This window comes from Phocoena sinus, chromosome 13 (assembly GCF_008692025.1).
Source record: "Phocoena sinus isolate mPhoSin1 chromosome 13, mPhoSin1.pri, whole genome shotgun sequence".
Taxonomy (NCBI): domain Eukaryota; kingdom Metazoa; phylum Chordata; class Mammalia; order Artiodactyla; family Phocoenidae; genus Phocoena; species Phocoena sinus.
Window position 1 is genome coordinate 52,736,292 of NC_045775.1, and position 22,725 is coordinate 52,759,016.

General features: G+C 44.3%; 1 protein-coding gene and 1 long non-coding RNA gene across 8 annotated transcripts in view; one reads left to right on the plus strand and one right to left on the minus strand.

The window, feature by feature from the left end:
* B3GNT2 (UDP-GlcNAc:betaGal beta-1,3-N-acetylglucosaminyltransferase 2) overlaps positions 1–22,725 on the plus strand; it is a 398,515-nt gene that overhangs the window by 78,737 nt on the left and 297,053 nt on the right. For 2 of the 7 annotated variants that reach the window (XR_004352776.1, XR_004352771.1), the window contains exons 1-2: positions 2,540–2,677; positions 5,278–5,430. Coding sequence is in view for 2 of the 7 variants with exons in the window: in XM_032652613.1 (XP_032508504.1) it covers positions 1,992–3,185 (1,194 nt within the window). In the remaining 5 variants the exon portion in view is untranslated. Of the gene's footprint in view, positions 1–1,982; positions 4,496–5,277; positions 5,431–22,725 lie in introns of those variants that run through there. The other 5 variants (XM_032652613.1, XM_032652612.1, XR_004352774.1 and 2 more) reach the window with 4 other exon arrangements.
* On the minus strand, positions 10,865–22,058 carry LOC116764224. The gene is made up of 2 exons (XR_004352811.1): positions 20,480–22,058; positions 10,865–11,181 (listed from the first exon to the last, which is right to left on the minus strand). It is a non-coding gene; the product is annotated as an uncharacterized LOC116764224 (long non-coding RNA).

Here is a 22,725-nt window from a genome sequence, read left to right on the forward strand (position 1 = left end):
GTCAGAAAAGAGTAGCTACCATTTGACATGGTGGTCTTAGAACCCCCATCACCTTGGCTAGGATTCCAGCTCTGCCCTTAACACAGTTACTTCTTTAAATCTGTTTCCTCAGATATAAAATGGCAATAAAAGTAACAATACCTTCTTCAGAGGCTCCCTGTATCAAGATAATGCACCGTGCCTGAGAAGCAATACTTCTTTGGGATTCTTTTCTGAGGATGAATTCTCAGCTGTAGAATTAACCTGATAAGAAAATTCTTTTTTTTTTTTTTAATTTGTTTTTGGCTGCATTGGGTCTTCGTTGCTGTGCATGGGTTTTTCTCTAGTTGTGGCGAGCAGGGGCTACTCTTCGTTGCAGTGCGCGGGCTTCTCATTGCGGTGGCTTCTCTTGCTGTGGAGCACGGGCTCTAGGCGCCTGGGCTTCAGTAGTCGCGGCACGTGGGCCCTAGAGCTCGTGGGCTTCAGTAGTTGTGGCACGTGGGCTCAGTAGTTGTGGTGCCCAGGCATAGTTGCTCCGTGGCATGTGGGATCTTCCCGGACCAGGGCTCAAACCCGTGTCCCCTGCATTGGCAGGCAGATTCTTAACAACTGTGCCACCAGGGAGGTCCCAACCTGATAAGAAAATTCTTTACCGAGTATTGCCATTCCACTTTTTGGGGTTGTCTTTTAACGTCAAGCTTATCTAACTGGTTGTTCTTGGGCCATCTGTCTCACTAGTGTTAGAACTCTGGAGTTACAACCCCAGCAGACCATCTCATTACTCTTTCTTTGTTCTGTTGCCTACAGCCTGAAATCTATTCTTGGCCTTTGATATTTCACTAAAATGTCATTTTCATTTCTCTTTTCCTTCTTGCTATAAACAGCAGGGAATCTTAAGAATACAGTTTGACTTTTGACAAATGTATACACCCATGAAACCTCATCCAGATCAAGACATACACAGTATATTTCTATACCCAAGAAGGCCCCTCCTGACCCTCTCCATTCAAAACCCCTACCCCTATCACTTTCAGATTTCTAGGGCCTAGATTAATTTTGCCTTCTTGAACCTAACATAAATGGAGTTTGAGGTCTCTCTCTCCCTCACTACACTGTTGTTGCTTGTAGCAGTAGTTTTCCTCTTTATTGCTAGGGGTTGTTCCAGTGTATGAATATAGCACAGTTTTATAATCCATTCTTCTGTTATTGACATTTTGGTTGGTCTCAGTTGTGGGCGATTTGGATGAAGCTGGTGTGAAGCTGGTTTCATCTCTGAACATTCAATGTGGTTAGTGTCTCCTCCACCTCCTAACCCTGCAGCCCTGGGCAAGTGTCTCAATCTTTCTGCCTTGATTTCCTCATCTGTAAAATGGAAGGTCAGGAAACAATTCAAGGTTGTGGCCACCATTTAAAAAAAAATGGAGTAAAATAGGGGATCAAAATAAATGACATGGAACTGCACATGTTGCAGCTCACATAAATACAGTTATGTGTGTGTGCAGGTATGTCCATAATAACAAATATAAACTGTATTTGTTATTATGAATTGTGAGCACATCCGTTTGCAGCACACTGATTTGTATATGTCCTTGTGTAAGCAAGGAAGTTGAAGCACCTGTGAATTATCTAGTTAATGCGTATCTTTGTCCTCCAGTGTCCAAAACAGCCACAGCGTTAAGGGTCATTTACATACAGCTAGCTATAGGCCAGCCACTGTTTTAAAAGCTTACATATAAAGGCATATAGCTCTCAAAACCGTCCTATGAAATGGGTTATTTATCCCCATTTTACAGATGGAGAAGCTGAGACATTGGTTATACAACTTGCCCAAGGTCACAGAGCTTGAGTCTAGGATGATAGGGCCATGATTTGAACCCAGGCAGTGCAAGTCTAGAATCTGTGCTCTAAACCACTATTCCGGGGGACATAAAAGAGGCAAGTGGCATGTGAGCAAATGCAATTAATAATAATCTAATCAATACAATGCTCCTCTTTTATTTCAGATATGAGAAATGAGTGTTGGACGTCGAAGAATAAAGTTGTTGGGAATCCTGATGATGGTAAATGTCTTCATTTATTTGATTGTGGAAGTCTCCAAAAGCAGTAGCCAAGAAAAAAATGGAAAAGGGGAAGTAATAATACCCAAAGACAAGTTCTGGAAGATATCTGACCCTCCCAAGGCATATTGGAACAGGGAACAAGAAAAGCTGAACAGGAAGTACAATCCCATTTTGAACATGTTAGCCAACCAGACAGGGGAAGCATACGGATTTTCCAACATAAGCCATCTGAATTATTGTGAACCTGACCTGAGGGTCACGTCAGTAGTTTCAGGTTTCGACAGTTTGCCAGACAGATTTAAAGACTTTCTGTTGTATTTGAGATGTCGAAATTATTCACTGCTTATAGACCAACCTGATAAGTGTGCAAAGAAGCCCTTCTTATTGCTGGCGATTAAGTCCCTTACTTCACATTTCGACAGAAGGCAAGCAATTCGGGAATCTTGGGGCAAAGAAACCAATGTGGGGAACCAAACAATGGTGCGAGTCTTCTTACTGGGCCAGACCTCCCCAGAGGACAACCATCCTGACCTTTCAGATATGCTGAAATTTGAGAGTGAGAAACACCAAGACATTCTTATGTGGAACTACAGAGACACCTTCTTCAACTTATCTCTGAAAGAAGTACTCTTTCTCAGGTGGGTGAGCACTTCCTGCCCAAATGCTGAGTTCGTGTTCAAGGGTGATGATGATGTTTTTGTGAACACCCATCACATCCTGAATTACTTGAATAGCTTATCCAAGAACAAAGCCAAAGATTTGTTTATAGGTGATGTGATTCACAATGCTGGACCTCATCGGGATAAGAAACTCAAGTACTACATCCCGGAAGTTGTTTACACTGGCGTCTACCCACCTTATGCAGGGGGAGGTGGATTCCTGTACTCCGGCCACCTGGCCCTGAGGCTATACAATGTAACTGACCAGGTCCTTCTCTACCCCATCGATGACGTTTATACTGGAATGTGCCTTCAGAAACTTGGCCTCGTTCCAGAGAAACACAAAGGCTTCAGGACATTTGATATAGAAGAGAAAAACAGGAATAACATTTGTTCCTATGTAGGTTTGATGTTGGTACATAGTAGAAAACCTCAAGAGATGATTGATATTTGGTCTCGGTTGCAAAATGCTCATTTAAGTTGCTAAATTATGTACTAAACTAAATTTTGCATAGAAAGATGTATCTCGAATAGTTCCCATGTTGTGTTCTCTCACATTAGAGGTAATTTCTATGTAAAACCATCAAAACTGCCTTTATGAGTAGTATTCATATGAGGGCCTCTAAACCTTTCAATGTAGTACTTTCTGAAGAGGGAAAGCAGAAGATCCTAATTTTTATGTAGGATATGACAGGACGAATGGTTCTGACCCTTCCTGCTGGCTAGTGGTCATTATTTTCTAACTTGTCCCCCTTGTCATCTGAAATCATGTTTCTGGAATCTGATCGTGTTAAGTTATTTTTGTTTTGCCCTCATATGATGGTAATCCTATTCCCCATTATAATGAGTGAATTATCTGCATTTTAGGTATTCATAAACCTACTGGCTACAAAGACACTGTTATATATGACTCAATGCTTTTTGTGAAATGGAATTACATTTATTTTCATGAAATTTGGATGAATTTTTTAAATAGTCTGGAAAAGTTAACTTCTGTTGAAATTTCCTGCTGCCCCAACATTTCCTTGGGTTAATCTAGTCAGTTTTGCAAAATGGGAATCACCGTGTGACATTCATCCAGTTTTATCTTGTTATGGTCTTTTGGTCATAATAAGGAGGAAGCTTAACTATCTTGTATTTCATTTGCTGGGTGGTATCGTGATAGTTCTCTCTTTTTTAGTATTTGAAAATAATGAGTATGATTCCATAATCTTCAAACTGAAGATTGAATTGACCCTGGTAACCATATTGTGTTTATGATTTTTCATTGTGGACCAGGAAAGCGTATGTAACTTTTGAACTTTAAGTGAAAAGATTGAAGTTGCAGACCTTTTTATCAGTGGTTTGTCAGTTTAAAACTGCAGAATTCTGTTCTTGCCACATGATTAAATGTTGCTTATACAAAATTATTATCCTGAGTAGTGACTGCTTTCCTGTTTCAGTGTAGAAGTGCCTGTGTTTTTATTTATTGTTCAGATCAAATACCAAAACATTTTCTTAAATATATTTTGTGTAATATTTTATTTGTATACAGTGTTGTTGATTAATTATTTAACTAGAGCATGGTATTTTAAGTAGTAAGTATAACATATGTTAAATAAAGTTAATTGTTATTTTTGAATTAAAAAATTTTGGGGGGGATATGAACTAGAATTCTGCCAAACTGTTGCTATATATACTGTCTTGTAACATGCTTTCTTGAGACATTTTTGTGTTATAGATATGAAGATTCTTACCAGATGTGATACTGGGGACTGTAAGAAGATTGAAATAAAGTCACCATATTTTTAATTGTCACGTGTAATGTGTAACCTGTAATCTCTGTTTCCAGCATTTAATTACATTTTCCCCAAAGAGGCCATTTTTTCCCCCAGAAACTATTACAGTAATATTGAACTATACCTTTTCATCTGTCTTTGTATTTAAAATTCTTAAAAGTGCTTTCCCATGTAGAGTCTTTAGGGAGGAGTATGAATACTTATTTACGCTTCCACTTTCAGTGAGTATAAAAGATTTAACTCTTTATACTCACTGAAAATGGTGTGAGTGGAATGGAGCAGCATCTTAAAGAGTCTATCATCCTAAGTCATGTCCATTTTGGGGTTTGTATCCACGGTGATGAAACATGGAGGAGCTTTGACCACTCAAGTTTCTTTCCTAGACTTTTGTTGAGAAGAAACTGCTAAAGCTCAATTAAAAACAAGTATGCATTGGCTGAAACTCCAAAAACAGAAGGATTAGTGTTGTGAGAACATGTAGCACACTGTCCTCTCCTAATGGGAATGTTGAGGCCATACATGTGAGCGAGTATGAGGGCACAGATACTTGATATGGGTTTGAAGATTTGTAAGCTTGGTCCTTCTAAAGGGTTCATGTGCCTGCATCTGATCTCTCTGCTCCAGTGGTTGTGAGTAGAGGGTGGTGGCCACATCACCACATCAGGTTTAGAGACTAGTAATGAAGCTCTCAGAGCATTCATAGGCATTTGGTTCACAAATTGCTTGTGTCCATGTAACTTGACCATCTGTTCTTAAGTAATAGATTTCTCCTCTGAGGAAGATTTAATTTTTTTCTTTTAGGGAGTCTCCTTCACTGAGATTTCAAGTCTACAGAGAAAGAAGAGATGTAGCAGGTTTTGAAACATGTTTGGAGGACCACTGAGGGCCTTTGGTGAGCCTCTTCTTGACATGTGCCATTATTCGAACATCAGTCCTTGGTGCTAACAATGTCTGGTGGGTGAGATGCTCTCTGGCTCTTCTTTATTTGACAGAAGCTCTCATGCAGTTGTTACCTGAGCCCACAACACTGGTCATCGACCTCATGGGATGACCCTTTTCAGCAAAGGGATACTAGATGTTACAGCTTTCCACATGCTTGGGCTCAGTGTTGGTACTGACTGATCCCGTGCAAGGGCTTTTGGTGCCCATGAGCTGGATTCTCACCTGAGCTTCCATCTCTTGGATGTAAGCATCACAGCCTAATTCATTCTTGGAGAGCTGTTCAATAACTGAGGCCTCAGTGGAAACTGCTTTTTGGACCTTTTTTCATGGTTACTCCCAAGTCATGTTGTTTTTGAGTTTGAGGGTTTTTGAGTTTGAGGGTCAAAAAGGCTAAATGAGCATTGCCAGAGTTTGGACTTTTCATAAACCCAACTACACCTTAAGAGGAAGAGGATGGAAGAGACCAGAATGGCTCATTTCCATCCCTGACCCTGCTTTCCTTTCTTGAGTTGGTTGAGAGAGAATGGAAAAGAAGGGCAGGAAGTTTGAGTCTCACTTGAAGTTGAATCCAGAATTAAAGGCACCCAAAGGGTGACCACCTCCTACTTTTCTACTCCTGATTGGTATGGTCTGGAAGTCTGATGTTCTGGGTTATCTTGTTTCCCTTAGATGCAGGAAGGGAAAAAGCATTTATGAAGGTAAAGGATGGCTTATTTTCACTTCCAGGAAAGCTGAAATGAAAGAAGCCTTTACTTGGGCCAAAAGTTAACTTTTCTGTGATTTGCCTTAAGAAAAATGTCACATGAAGTAAAAATTCTTGTTTAGAACAGGAAAGTAAATACTTCATGTGCTGGGCTGTCTAGATTATAGGATAAATTCATTTTTCCTTTATGTTAATTCTATATTAGTTTTATTTTTTAAATGCTAGGGTCATCTGCCAAGTAATTTTGAAACTGAGCTTTACCTAATTAGAGTTAACAATCTGAAAAATTAAAATATTTATCATGATTTATTTAGGTCTCAATACACTTGAAAGTTTTTTTGCCCTTAGTATCTTTTTTTATAAATGTATTTATTTATTTATTTTTGGCTGCGTTGGGTCTTCATTGCTGTGCGTGGGCTTTCTCTGGTTGCGGTGAGTGGGGGCTACTCTTCACTGTGGTGCACGGGCTTCTCATTGCGGTGGCTTCTCTTGTTGCGGAGCACAAGCTCTAGGCGTGCGGGCTTCAGTAGTTGTAGCTCGCAGGCTCTGTAGTTGTGGCTCGCGGGATCTAGAGCGCAGGCTCAGTAGTTGTGGTGCATTGGCTTAGTTGCTCTGTGGCATGTGGGATCTTCCCGGACCAGGGCTCGAACCCATGTCCACTGCATTGGCAGGTGGATTCTTAACCACTGCGCCACCAGGGAAGCCCACCCTTAATATCTTGAAAGGTAGAGGCCAAGAATGAGGCACTTTTGTCTTTAAGGAGGCCCTAAAATCTTGTTTGTTCACATCACATATGAAATTCCATATTTATTAATTGTAAGATTCAGTACTTTTTATATACCACTAAAAAGCCCAATACGATTTGTATCAATTGTACAATGTGCCTCAATTGCGGGGGTGTTAAAAAATGAAATATTACATCTTAGAATAATTGAAGTACTGCATTAGTGTGTGTGTGTGTGTGTGTGTGTGTGTGTGTGTGTGTGTGTGTGTGTGTGTGTATGCCCTTAAATTGAAAGATGAAGCCTCATTTAGCTTTATTTGAAAGATGGAGCCCTGTTTGGGTTTATTTCCTGCTTCTCTCACTTTAATCTGTGTTTAGGAATTTTCACCCAAGCAACCATAGTAGTGGCTTCTGAGCTTTGGCAGTTGTTTCTTCCTGTCTGTTGTGCATTGTGAAAGGGAATGTATTGATTGCGCTGAAGCAGCAGAAGTAGAGTTTTTAATTTGATTGTAATCCAAAGGCTTATTTCGAAGTCAGGGGCCAGGCGGTTGAACAATGGTGCTTGCAGCTTCCCGACAGCTGCCCTGTATCAGGGAAATGCTCTTTCATCCTACGCAAGCAGTAAGCCGGCCACATGAAGAACTTGCATCCTCAGTGTCAGCATGGGCTCACTCATTGCTCTGGAATCCTACCATCCTGTATACAGCCCATTGCTAGCCTGTCTTCAACTAACACTCTCTTCTAGCTCATCATCCAAGCCCTTCCCCAAATTGGCTTTCCTAACCATTCTATTGAAAGGCCATCAGTAACTCTGATCCTGGTACCAACTTCAACCACCTCTTCTTTTAAAATAATTATATCAAAATAAAAAGATATTATCCTACCCTTGGTTGGGGTTCTTCCAGAAACAGATCTTAAAGAGGAGGATTCTAGGTCAAGTTAATGTTTTGGGAAATGCAGGTGCATGGTCCATGGTGAAGTGATGTTGGGAAGGCAGACAGCCAATAAGAGTGTGTGTTAAGCCAACAGGTACCATGGAACTGGAGCTCAGCCCCTGGGGTATCTCTGAAGAACAGTCCAGAAAACTTGCGTCAGAAGGACCCCTCCTCCATCCCTGGTGGGGGGGAGGGGCTGGGCTATTTTTTGTAATAGTTCTATTGAGGCATTCAAGTGTGCTATGATTTTGAGTAGATTAGGGTTGTGCTGTAACTATCATTACAGTCCATGACAGAAACAATTTAGTTTTCAGTCATAACTGTTCTATTACTTAGCCCTTTACAGAAATTATTTATTTTGGCTATGTCTTTTACTTTTTAAAAAAATTTCCAAAGCAATATCTTGTTCTCTGAATACTCCTCTTTTCATAGCCGCCTATTCTTTATGGATGCAATGACTTCCTATAAGAAAATAAATTAGACTTTTATTTTGATAATCCACAGATTTTCTAAGGGCTTGATTATGAAGAGAATATTAAGTGATTATTTGCCATTTTTGTGAACGAAGGATTGAACTGACTTTATAAGTTCCTGAGAAGGATTTCTTTTTCAAGGCTATTCACCCAAAAGGCCACTTCCCTGCATTTGGAGTGAGGGTTTGTATGCGTGTGTGTCTTGGTTTAGGCCGATGTCCTTTCAGGGGCTGAGCAGGTGGGGAACAGGTAGATTTGACACCAGAAGCTGGAGCTGCCTTTCCCTTTTTTGCTCTGGGCTTGTTTGGGGTGTTCTGCTTAGCTTCTCCCAACCCACATACTGCATCTCTCTGCTCAGTTCAGGGAACATTTCCTAGCATGTAAGCATCTGAGCTCATGCTCACCCAACTTGTATATATATGTGTGTGCGCGTGCGTGCGTGTGTGCATGTGTGTGCGTGTGTGTGTGTGTGTGTGTGTGTGTGTTTGGTGGGGGGCAGTACTGGTCCAGATGGTGTGCAGCCAGGCCCTCAGTCAAATCACCTCCATTGCTTCCTCGAACCTGGGAGCTTCTGTGGGGCTCCCATGGGAAGGCCGGCCACGTGTCCCCTGCAGCGTTTTCTCGTTCATGTTCTGGACTGTGCTTTCCTTCTTGTTTGTCCGTTAATACAATTCCGTGTGTTTTCCATCTTTCCGAGAGGAAATCTTTCTGTTGCTGGTACCTTGTTCGTTGCCAGTGCTGCCTTGGGTTTCTTCATTTTTGTCTCCCTTATTGTCATTTCAAGGTGATTTTAGTGGTGGGAGGAGGCCAGCACTTCTGACCGCGCTCTATTCTGAACTGGGGTCCCCAGGCTGTTCCTCCTAGCCCCTGACCTCTGCGGCGTTTCACCCCACGCTCTCCTGCCCACCCTGTGCGACAGGCACTCCTCACCCATATGCGCCACTGCAAAATCCTCTGCTCCTTCATCCTGTCAGCTCCCTGGTTCTGAGCTGCCCACGCTGCTCCCACAGCCTCCTGCCGGGCCTCTCCCTTAGGGTCCTCCTGCTGCACCGCTCCCCAGTATTCCCACCACTGAACCCCACTCTTCAGTCTACCTCCAGTGAAGAAACCAATGGGAAACCTTCCAAGTTCATTTCTTGCCCACCTCTCCTCCTCTGCCACCCTCCTGCCCTTCACTCAGTTCCTCCTCTGCAGGACCTGCCTACCTGGCTTCTCCCTGTAGAGACAGATCTGCCTTGAAGCCGAGCACACTCTCGGGGTCACCCTTGTCCACTTTATAGACTTAGGGTCACAGTCAGACCCCCCAGATGTCCCCCCTGCCCCCACCCCCCATCCTGGGGAAATGGGTCTCTGAGGCCCCAGGTCTGGGGGAGGCCTTACAAAATGGGAGGGGTTCCATTTTATGGTTTCTACGGTAAATTTTCCCCTGACTTAAAAGGACTGTCCCTTGGCTCCTGGTCTCTTTGAATGCTTTTACCTCTGGGGCAGGTAGGGGTCGGGTGCAGACCTTCAGTTCCCCTCCAAGTGGCTCTGGGTTGCCCAGGAGCGTGGTGGATGTTTGAATGCCCTTCCGATCAAGGAAGAAGATTAGTATTCAAGGTCAGTTCCTTTGTTGTCGGGGCAGAGCACTTGCTACCTTGCCTTGTCCTTGTCGATATCTGCCCTGTGCTCCCCCTCAAAGCACCCTCAACCCTCCTCTGACTGCCTTGGCACGAGGCCTCTCCTTCCCCCGCTTGTTAGTCTTTATTATCCTGGTGGTGACAACGGGAACTGGCCTGAAAGGGCCTGGGCCAGAGCTGTCTCCCCCCTGCCCTGTCCTCCACGCTGTCCCCTGTGCAGCAGCTACTGATGGGTTGGGTGGGAGTGAGGGCTGGCCCAGGGAAGGGGGCTCTGTGGCTTGTTCACAGACACCCAGCCCTGCCCAGGCAGCACCCCTTCAGCTGCCCAAAATTCCTGAGTGGGCAGGAGGGAGGTGGCCAGGCCTTCCTCGCCTTGGTCTGGTCCTACCCAAGCTCTCCCTGGACAAAGGCCCGGCGCTCGCCTCCTTTGAATCAGTGGCCCTCTGGACTCTTCTCTCGTTCAAGGGTTCAAGGCACTGGGCTCAGAATGCCTTTTCCCACTTGCCCCACCTCATTGCAAAGTGGGATACAGTCATGACATGTTAACCAATCACTGGATGATTTATTTCCAGTCTGTGGGTAGAGAAGAGGGTGGAAACAGAATTTTGTTGGCACGTCGCAAAGTTAGCCAAGGGGCAGGCTTGGAGGGGCCTAGCAGGAAACCTCACTGTGCAGAGACCCAGGGTCAGACAACAGGTACCACGGTCCAGAATGGCAACAAGGCTCAAGTCCTGTCTGTACTGCCCATCAGAACCTTGAGGCCCAGCACACTGGAGCGACAGTCAGTCAGGAACCAGAATTGCAAATTGTGTGGCCTCTGGTCTGCTCTTATCCTCCTGGCTGGTGAGATGGGAGAACCCCAGAGAGGCACAAGGAGAAAAGAACCAAGAAAACGATCAGACCTGGGCAATCCCGAACCTTTTAAATAGCAGTAATCTCATGTATTTTTCCTCTTGTGGGATGTAAGAAATGAGTATTGAGGGCTGAAGTTGTCGGGTTTAGAGTTGGTGGGAAATGCCTTTATTTATTTGATTTCGAAAGCCTCCCAGAGTGAGTCACTGTGGAAGGAATGAAGAAGAGGGGAGGGGCTGTGATGCATGGTCAGAAAAGCTAGAGAAACTTCTCACTCATGGCGTTTCTGCTGGATTGGAGAACAAGATGAATAGAAGATGCAGCACAACCCCATGGAGAGCCCGCTGGCCCATGAGGCGGGGGAGGGGCGTTTCATGGCCTGTCTTGCTGGTCACACTTCCAGAAATCGCAGAGGTGCTTATTGGAATGAGCTGGCACGGTCCCTGCAACTGAGTACCTGCTCAACAAATAGGAGCTATTATAACAATTTAAAAAACTCAGCTGTGGCAGAGTTTTAATAATATGGCAAACAAAATATTTTCTGCTTTACTCAAAGTCTGGGCACTTTTCATTGCTGGTAGACCAACCCTGTAAGTTATTCTTCTGAGATGGGATTGATTTGTTTGGGGAATCTTGCACTTAGAAAACTTGAAATTCAAAAATAATTTAAAAATTTTAATTTTGAATTAATTTTTTGTTTCCAGAAAAGTTGTAGAGCAGAGAGTATCTATATATGTCCACCCAACTTTCCCTAACATTAACGTCTTACATAACCACATCACGATCAAAATGAATATCAACCAACCAACAACAGGAAATCAGTACTGCTCTAATTCTATTACCTACACTACAGACCTTATGGGGATTTTACTAGTTTTTTCCACTAATGTCCATTAGACTCCTGTTCAAGGTCCCACATTACATGTAGTTATTTTTCCTTGGCCTTCTGCAATCTATTAGTTTCTAAACCTTTCCTTGCCTTTCCTGACTTTAATCTTTTTGAAGTGTACTCGTTATTTGTACGATGTCCTTCAACTTGGGCTTGTCTGATGTTTTCTCACGATTTGCATGAGGTTTTGTATTTTTGGCAAGAATACCACAGAGGTGGTGTTTTTGTCCTCAGTGCATCCTGTTGGGGGCTCCTGGGTGTCAATATGTCCCATTCCTGGCAATTTTAACCTTTGTTTAACCTGGTTTCTCCTCTGTAAGGTACTTTCTCTTTGTAGTTAAGAAATATCTTGGAGGGCATTTGTACATTTAAAGCTAACAAATGACTGAGTTAATGCATCTGAAGCACTTAAGGCCTGGCGTGTAGTAAGTGCTCAAGGAATATAGCTGTTGTTTTTTTCGTCATCACTTTTATTGCTGCCACCATCCCAGTTCTGTCCCTGGTTTTCCTCTGGTGTTGGCTACCTTTACTGTTCCCTTCATTATCCTCTGCATACCCTGCTGATCCAACCTGCACTGGTCACTTCCTCACATTGGGGTTGGCTTTCTCATTCAAAAGACATTCATTCCTGTCTGTGGCCTCAGGAAGGGCACAGAAGAGCTGGAGGCCTCTGGGCACATGGGGGTCGGGGCGGGGCAAGAGCCTATTTTTACTCCAGGGTGAGGGGGAAGCCTGCTAACAGGAGGAGTGATCATGTCTCTGTGGGATGTGCTTACTTTAGAGGGGGCCTTGGCTGGGGAGGCCAGCTGGCTCATATCATTCACGGTGGAAGTCTGGACCAGAACCCGAGGACCCACCGTCACACTCCTTGTGGACCTGCAGGGACAGGATGAAGGAGACCCCACCTGGCTGAGGCCTTGAAGCAGGAATGAGCCAGAGGCAGACCTCCTTCTATAGAAGGTGGTAGAGTTTTCTCCAGCGAGTGGTGGTTGCTGCTCTGAGCCACCTTCAGGGGTCCTTCTAAGGGGGAGGGTCAGGGGTGGAGGGAGCCCTGAGCCCTCCCTTCCTGCACAATGCCCAAGTAAAGCAACGCTGGCTCCACCTAGATGAGAGCAGGGGCTCCTCAGCCAAGGTCAGGAGATGCCAGTGCTCTCAAGGAAGCCTGCTACAAACTGCTTTCCAGGAGGTTCCTTGTCCTTCTAGCACACACAGTTTTGTTTGCAGAATGGCTTTTTTTGGCAGCCTTCTCAGCCTCCCAGACTCTTCCCGTACTTTAGAGCACTCGGGCTCTATTTTGACACAGAGATGAAGTTTTGCATGTTTGAAAATAGCTGCCATGCAGAGGACTGTTGTAGCTACTGTTTTTGCCTGCAGCACACTTTTCTCCATCCTCCTTCTGAAACAGACTGAGCCCCGGACTGGAGGGTTGGGCATGTGACCAATCAGGACCCGCGGGAGTCCTCCCAGCGCTGGGAGAGGGGTGCTCTTCTTCGGGGCTGATGGAATTGCCCAGCCAGCTCCCTGACTCTCTTCATGAAGCTTCCCATCGGCAGAGGAAACAAACAAGGGCGACTCGTGTGGAAGCAGGAAGCGGGGGTGGAAAGGGCGATGGTGACACATGGTAGCGTTTGAGCCCTGGGTCCACGTCCACCGTCTGCCCTTACCAGCTATGTGAGTCAATGCGTTCCTTTCCTCTCAAGCTCGTCGGGGTTGGGTTTCTTGGTCCTGGCTGACGCCAAGAAGCCTAGTTCCTTCCCTGAGTTCTAGGTTGAGCCCAGCTGTGGATGCCTCCAGATTCCTACACCAAGGCACCCAATTTCAGGTCGATTTCTCCCAGGAGGCAGCTGGGGATGGGAGTTGATGTACTTGTCTTAGGCCAAAGAATCTGGGTGGAAAGATCTAGGAAGCAGGCAGCAGGGAGTAGGAAGTAATCTCCTTTCTCCCAGCGTGTGTTCAGCGCCGGTCTGGAGGTCCCCGGATGAGAGAGTTTACAGCTTCTCTTTCAGGGTCAAGTTTATAGGCTCAGTTTATAAGTGTTAGCTCTGGTTGACATGTGAAGAGCCAAAAAAAGAAAAGGAAGAGGCGTGTGTGCGCTCACGTGAGTGTGTGCGTGTGTAAAATCCAGTTCCTTGGGAGAAGAAGATGCTGGTGGGCTGGGAGAAGATTGGGGAGGGGGAGGTGCTTAGCTGTGTCTACAGCCAGTGTGTGGGGTGAGGGTACCCCCAAGGGGCCTCACAGTCAGATGAGGGAGACCCTGGCAGCTGCAGTGGGGTAACGAGCAGCTGGTACCAGCTGTGAGGGGAAGGTGGGTGGGTGCTCATTAGAAGGTTCTGTGCTCCAAGCTGCACAGGACTCTCCGGGGCCTGAGCGAGCTGGGGCTGGACAGCATACAGCTGCGGAGGTTGGAACCATCCCCTGCTTTCATAATCGATGTGACCATTCCTGAAAGTGTGCTTGGTGTTGGCAGGCGTGGGGAGGCGAGACCTCTGGGCCTGTTGGAGGGTGTGACTGCGTTGCCGCTGGGTGCAAAGTGCTCTGGCTGCTGGGAGGGGAGTTCAGTGCATCTGTGAGATGTGATCCATTAAGCCCAGTCCCGGTTTCCTCCTTCAGTTCACAGTTGAGGCAGGCGAGGCTTAAGAAGTTATGTCAACTCAAGTTCACACAACCAGCAAGTCAGGACCCAGAACTTATACTTGGGGCGTCTGACTCCAAAGTGTAAGGGCTTTACCTCGCTGTGGGACTGTCTCCCTGGGCCTGCCAGAGGAGGACATGCAAGGCCATCACTGTCCCAGGAAATGCCACTAGTGCTGTGGCATCTCTGCCCAGGTCCCCGGCCCTGAGCTTGTATTTGCCCTTTGGCCTCTGACCCCACTGTCCAGAGATATATTTCCCTCCATGGGCCACCTAACTCAGGTTTTGTCTTCTGAGAGTCTGACCCCAGCCCCACCCTGGTGCCCCACTGTGCAGAGCCTGGGGTTCTACTCACAGACCCACAGTGTTTGTTGATGAAGGTGTGTGGCCACGGAGAAGATGTGTTAGTCGGTGAAAAAAACTGAGGCTCACAGAGCATGTGACCTTTTCATTTCAAATAGGCAGTAAAAGGTCAGGCAGGTTAGTGATTGCCTAGGGCTTGGAGGTGATGGAGGAGGGAAATGGGGAGTGACTATTAAGGAGTATGTGGTTTCTTTAGATGAAAATGGTCTAAAATTCATTGTGGTGATGGTTGTACAACTCTGTGAGTATAATAAAAACCATTGAATTGTACACTTCAAAAAGGTGAATTGTGTGGTATGTGAGTTATATCTCAATAAAGTTGCTACTAAAAAAAATAAATTTCACCAAATTTTAAGGGGGAAAAATGGTAAGGCAGGGCCTCAATTCCAAGTCTTGCACAAAACAGACCAAATCAATTGACTCACATTGTTCCCCCAATACCAGTAACGGACACATTGGGCTCTACGACGGTTACTGCCCACTAGACGTGTCCTTTTAATGTTTCCCCCCAGTTGTCCATACACTCCTTCCCAGTTCTGGAGACAGAGGCCTAAGGCCTCTTCCGATGTTGAAATTCTGTAATTGTGATTACATGATGCTGTGAGACCCCTGCCTGGCCGTGAGCTGGTTGCTTGGAATCAGGGGTGCAGTCAGGGCAAAGGGCTGACGGTCTCTGGGCTCAGTCACTTTGCTGCTTTCCCATCAGTCACCCTGTTAGACTAGGTGTGCACCCAGGATGAGGCCGGTTCTGTCTTGTCCGTCCCTGAGTCCCTGGTGCCTGCTGTCCTGTTCCTCCACTTTATTGGCTTCAGAGCACTGGTTTCTTTTTATTTTTTAATTAATTAATTAATTTAATATTTATTTTTGGCTGTGTTGGTCCTTCATTTCTGTGCGAGGGCTTTCTCCAGTTGCGGCGAGCGGGGGCCACTCTTCATCGCGGTGCGTGGGCCTCTCGCTGTCGTGGCCTCTCCTGTTGGAGAGCATAAGCTCCAGACGCGCAGGCTCAGTAGTTGTGGCTCACGGGCCTAGCCATTCTGCGGCATGTGGGACCTTCCCGGACCGGGGCACGAACCCGTGTCCCCTGCACTGGCAGGCGGATTCCTAACCACTGTGCCACCAGGGAAGCCCAGAGCACTGGTTTCTTTGCACGTAGTCTGCCATCCACACCCACAGGGCAGAGGTATGTCTGTTCTGTTCACCTCTGTACCTGCCCATGACAGGAGCTCAAAGGGTGGGTGTTGAATAAATGAATATGCGAAACACAGTAATATTTGTCCATAGAAGATGTATGTGAGTGAATAGATAAGTTTCCCAAGTGTTTTTCCTAAGACTTTTTTACTAACCAGATTGACTGATTTAATTTGAGTTTAATCTTTGTTCTCTTCCACTCAGTTTTCACATGAAAGTAGGTGAAAAGTCCTCTGAGGGCAGGTATCTGTTGTGTTTACCTCTGTATCTTGTCCATAATAGGAGCTTAATAGACAGTTGTTGAATGAATGAATAGATGAACAAGGTAATATTTGTTGAAGGAAGAAAAGGTAGTATAACAAGCAAAATGTCCCCAGAGAGGAAAGGGAGAAAGAGTAGGGGAGTGTTTGTTCCACACAGTTGCTGACTCTTTTTATTTTTTTATTTTTTTAATTGAAGCGTAATTGATTTATAATATTGTGTTAATTTCTGGTGTACAGCAAAATGATTCAGTTATATATATATATATGTATATATATATATATATTCTTTTCCATTAGTTTCATTACACGATACTGAATATAGTTCCCTGTGCTGTAAGTAGGACCTTTTGTTTCTCTGTTTTATATATAGTAGTTTGTATCTGCTAATCCCAAACTCCTAATTTATCCCTCCCTCACCCTCTTTCCCCTTTGGTAACCATAAATTTGTTTTCTATGTCTGTGAGTCTGTTTCTGTTTTGTAAATAAGTTCATTTGTATCATATTTTAGATTCCACATTATAAGTGATATCAGGTGGTATTTGTTGTTCTCTCTCCACACAGTTGCTAAGTCTATTTTTTATTTTATTTTATTTTGATGGGGGGGTGTCACCTGATTTTTTTCCCCAGTTTTGTTGAAATATAATTGATGTACAGCACTGTATAAGTTTAAGGTGTACAGCATAATGATTTGATTTACATACATCATGAAATGATTACCACAATAAGTTTAGTGAACATCCATCACCTCATATGTATACAAAATAAAAGAAAAAGAAAAAACATATTTGTTCCTTGTGATGAAAACTCTTAGGATTTACTCTCTTAACAATTTTCATATGTAACATACAGCAATGTTAATTATAAAAATCATGTTGTACATGACATCCCTAGTACTTATTTATCTTATACCTGGAAGTTTATGTCTTTTGACACCTTTATCCAATTCCGTCTTCCCCCATCCTCTGCCTCTGGTAACTACAAATCTGATCTCTTTTTCTTTTCTTTTCTTTTCTTTTTTGTGGTAAGCGGGCCTCTCACTGTTGTGGCCTCTCCCGTTGCGGAGCACAGGCTCCGGACGCGCAGGCTCAGCGGCCATGGCTCACGGGCCCAGCCGCTCCTCGGCATGTGGGATCCTCCCGAACCAGGGCACGAACCCACGTCCCCTGCATTGGCAGGCGGACTGTCAACCACTGAGCCACCAGGGAAGCCCCTGATCTCTTTTTCTATGAGTTTATTTGTGTTTGTTTTTTGAAGTGTAATTGACGTACAGCACTATATTTGTTCCTGGTGCACAACATAGTGATTCACTATTTCTATACATTACATAAGTCTAGTTACCATCTTTCACCATATAAAGTTATTATATTATTATTGACTGTATTCCCCTCACCATACATTTCATCCCCATGACTCATTTTTTTTGTAATTGGAAGTTTGTACTTCTTGATCTCCTTCACCTATTTCACTCCTCTCCCCTCTGGCTAACTATTTATTATGTCCTTTCTCTCTGTCCTATCCTGGCCCCTTACATGGACTCAGACTGCCTACACAAGGATAACCTGAAGATAGTAAATACCTGGCCACAGGTGGCAGTCACTTACCTCAAGGACTACCTGGATCACTTCTTGTCCAGTCCTCCAACTCCCATTTGCCTCTGCTCTTAGCTTTGATATCTGTCCCAGTCCTGCATTTAATGACTCATTTTGAGACCTGAATCTCAGCCTGAGACATCTGACTGGAGTCTGGCATTTAATCTCCAGCCCTGCCTATGGTCACAGTAGATGAGACACTCCTAATTTCTGCCCTACCTTGTAGGCCAACCAGCCAGGTTGTATCCTGTCCAGTGTCCCTGCCAGTGGAGGAAGACAGAAAATTAATCTGGAGATGAGCTTCTTCTTGGAGGAGACTCCAAGTGTCTAAACTTAGTGACTTGCTTCTAATCAGTAGAATACGGCAAAGATACTGAGTGTCACTTTCATGATTAGGTTATAAATGATTTCCTGTTAGCAAACTCTCTCTTTTCGTAGTTTTAATGGAGCAAGTTGGACAGGCCTATGTGGCAAGAAACTGAGAGTGGCCTCTGGCCATCTGCCAACTGGGAAATGAGGCCTTAAGTATATCAGCCCTGAAGGAAGTGAATCCTGCCAACAACCACACGAATGGGCTTAGAACTGGCTCATTCCCCAGTTGAGCCTCCAGATGAGACTGCAGACCTGAGGCCAACACACCTTGGTTGCAGCATGGACTCCTCACCCTCAGAAACTGTGAGATAATAAGTGTATGTGAAAGCACTAAGATTTGGTATAATTTGTAACTCAGTGGAGATAACTAATACATTGTGTCCGTTTTGTTTTATGCTCTCCACCAAGAAATAAATTTACTATGAAGCTAGTGAAATTTAAATTTCTGGGCCCCTCACTTGCATCATCCCTTTGTGCAGCCCTGAGAGAGCCCTTAGCAATGTGTTCACATGATCATATGTTTTTGTAAAGTTTATAGAAAATATTTTAACTGCAATTAGTTAGGGTTGGTGCTTCTTGCTACTTCAGCCTTCCTCTTGAGTCTGGTGGTGTGGCAGTGGGGGAGGACATTTTGAGGATTTGACTAAGGGGAAGTTGATTTGAGATACATTTAGTGGGACTTGAGGATGTCTATGTGTGTGGTTTGCAGTTGCTTCTGTGTCAAGTCATGTTGCTAGCAAAGTTTCACATGCTGGTACTTGGCAGAGTTAGGATTCAATCCAAGGTTCATCTCATGGACTTAGCACTAGACTAGGTTGACTTTCATCTTCTCAGTGATTCATTAGTGGCTTTGATTTCTTAACTTAAAGGCATGAGACTCTGCCTTCAGATATGTGCTACATCTGACACTTTTTCCACCTTCTCACCTGGTCTAACACCCTAGTCTTATCACCCATTGACACCATCCCCGTGCCCTTTGCTTGATCCATGGAACTTCTCTTTTTGCTGGGCCTGCCTGTGCTCATACTTCTCCCTCAGTCTGAAATGGCTTCTCCCAAGCACACCTATATAGAGTCTTCCTAAGTTTTTGCTGTCTTGACATGAAATACTGACATAACATAAAACTCATATTAAGCCACTGTGAGGATATTGGTGGCAAAATGGGTGTTGAGTGTAGTCAATTCCAAGAATAAGATGAGTCACCGAACAAGAAAACTTGAAAGTCCCTGAAATTAGATACAGCTCCTATATAAAGGGAACTTGATAGTTTTCCCCAAATTTGGGAAAAATCCTAACAATATACATGGTATTACAAATAATGAATTGTGAAGCTGAAAGACTTTTCTAAACCATCAGTGAAAAGCCAGTTTTGATCAAACATGCTAGAAGAAAGCCTGAGTGATCCTTCTGTTCTCTCTGTAAAAAATCATTTTACAAAATTGTTCTGTGAAGTACGATCAAAGTGTGCAGACCAAAAAATATAGGGAAAAAGTACAATAGAGGTGTCTCAGGCAGTTTATAAAATATGTTAATTTGGGGGGTTTATGGTTCTTTTATTCCTAAGCTATACACAAATTTTTAATTTGTTGCAATTTGCTTCCTTATTTCAAGACAAATTTTTTTGTGTGTATTTGGTGTTTTGTGTTCTTTCTTTTAAGAGGGTCACAAAATTGCACCAGCTTCAGGGTCCAGAAAGCCTGGGACTACTCCTGTTCCTATCAAGTAGGAGAGAAAATTCCTTGATGCAAAGATTGTGAGGGACTTCCCCGGTGGCGGTGCAGTGGTTAAGAATCCGCCTGCCAATGCAGGGGACATGGGTTTGAGCCCTGCTCTGGGAAGATCCAACATGCCATGGAGCAACTAAGCCCATGCACCACAACTACTGAGCCTGTGCTCTAGAGCCTGAGAGCCACAACTGCTGAGCCCACGAGCCACAACTACTGAGCCCACGTGCCACAACTACTGAAGCCCACGTGCCACAACTACTGAAGCCCGCGTGCCTAGAGCCTGTGCTCTGCAACAAAGGGAAGCCACCACAATGAGAAGCCTGCACACTGCAATGAAGAGTAGCCCCCACTCACCACAACTAGAGAAAGCTTGCACGCAGCACCGAAGACCCAATGCAGCCAAAAAAAAAAAAAAAGATTGGGATTTCTTCTTCCTACTTTCCCCCACTCTGAGACCAGCTGTATCTTACATATCGTTAGAAGAGCAATATTTTTTTTCTAAATTTAATTCAGCTAAAAATGCTTTGGTTTTGAGGAGAGCAGGCAAAAGGAACACGTGATTAAATGGGTCTTCTGTCCGAAAGGTGGTCGGGTGGAGCAGGAAGTAGGGAAGTTCTCTATAAACTGAGAAGATGGCAGAATCAGAATCTCAGGTGGAAGTTATATTCAGGGACACTTCAGTTAATTGTGAGAAACACCTTTCTAATAGTTGACCATATACTGAGGGCCCTACCTGGACAGGCAGGTGGATTCCATGACACCTGAAGTCTCCTCATTCAATACCTGGATGCTGAGGGTGGCAGTTCAGGCCTGACGAAGGGAGCTGGTATCTGGAGACTGGACTTGGCTTTGGGGCAGGGTGCACCCTGGGGCACAGGCCCTGTTGTAAGTCTAGTCCAGCAGGTAGACCTCTGGGCCCTTGAATGGTGTCAAGGAGACCTTATTAAGAGTGGTGGAGTACTTTTTTGAGATGTTAAGAAATACAGTCCTGCTAAGAGAGGCTTTCTCAACCTGTGATCTGCAATCTATGTTGGGACTGAGTCAGGAAATGACTGAGGACCCAAGCCTTTCTCAAGAGCTTCCTTTTGATATTTCTCAGCCAGCATGAAAAGCCTGAGAGGCAGCATATACTGAGGGCCCTACCTGGAGCTTTGGAACAGGAATCTGGTATGGGAATGTGGGGAGGGCTGAGCAGGTCACTATGACAGACCTGGGGCTCCAGGCAGATCAGAAGGCCAGCCCAGGGGAGGGGATAGTACTGAAGGAAGCAAAATCAAACGCCAGACTCTGGGGGAGTCAGATGGAACCCCCTGGTTCGAGATCAGCTCACAGGCCTGACTTGTCTTGTTGGCAATAGGAGTATCTGCTGACACTTAGGAGTCTTTCCAGCTCTTCGCCTCCTGTCAGCTGCACGAGCGAGTAACCACAGTGAAATATCTCATAATACGTCGTTTAAATATTGCTCAGAATTCTGAAATCTCATTTACTGGTTGATCTGCTCTACAGTTCTCTCTTCCTTAACGTAAAAGTAGCTACTTGAGACCATCAGAAACAATAGACTTAAGAGGAAGACAATCTCCTTAATCTGATCCTTGTCACTATGCTGCCTCTCAGGCTTTTCATGCTGGCTGAGAAATATCAAAAGGAAGCTCTTGAGAAAGGCTTGGGTCCTCAGTCATTTCCTGACTCTCAGTCCCAACATAGATTGCAGATCACAGGTTGAGAAAGCCTCTCTTAGCAGGACTGTATTTCTTAACATCTCAAAAGAAAATCGACTAAACAAAGACGATAACAATGTTTTGTGGGGTTTATAACATACGTAAAAGTAAAATGCATGAAAACAATTGCATAAAGGCTGGGGGCGGGGAAATGGGAGTATACTACTGTAAAGTACTTAGGTGATACATGAAATGGTATAATATCACTTGAAGGTAGATAGTCATAAGTTAGCAACCATTAAAGTAAAGAAACAGAGTTATAGCTAATAAGCCAATAAAGGAGATAAAATAGAATCATAAAATATGCTCAATTAATCTACAGGTAGGCAGAAAAAGGAAACAAAGGACATATAGGGTACCTATAGAAAACAAATAGCAAAATGATAGACTCAAGGCCTCATTACATCCGTAATCACATTAAATGAAAATGGCCTAAACGCCCCCAATTGAAAGATAAAGGATGTCAGATTGATTATCAAAACAAGACCGAACTATATGCTGCCTGCATGAAACATTCTTAAATATCAAGATAATAGGGTAAAAGTAAAAATGGATGGAAAAAGATGTACATGCAGGCACTAGTCAAAAGAAAGCTGGGGGGCTTCCCTGGTGGCGCAGTGGTTGAGAGTCCGCCTGCCGATGCAGGGGACACGGGTCCGTGCCCCGGTCCGGGAAGATCCCACATGCCGCCGAGCGGCTACGCCCGTGAGCCATGGCCGCTGAGCCTGCGCGTCCGGAGCCTATGCTCCGCAACGGGAGAGACCACAACAGTGAGAGGCGTGCGTACTGCAAAAAAAAAAAAAAAAAAAAAAAAGAAAGCTGGGGTGGCTAAATTAATATTAGACAAAGTTGATTTCATAAAGTCACTTCATAATGACAAAGGGGTCAATTCATCAAGAAGATGTAAAAATCCTAAATATTTATGTACTTAACAGATCTTCAAAACACATGAAGCAAAAACAGGTAGAACAGCAAAGAGAAACAGACAAATCCACCATTATGGTTGGAGGTTTCAATACTCTTCCTTCAATAATTGATAGGACATGAAGATAGAACATATCAGAAGTTTCTTAACATGTGCCTTATATGTATAGGAAGAGTAACTCAGGAAAGAGTACCTCAAAGAGGTGGCTAGAACTTGAGCTTAAGGACCATTTTCAGCTAAAACAAAGGAAGAAAAGTGTGGGAGAAGCAAGTTATGGGGAAGTGACCAGGAAAGGTACAGTAAATAAGGGTAAGATTTATTATGCAGATTTAAGTC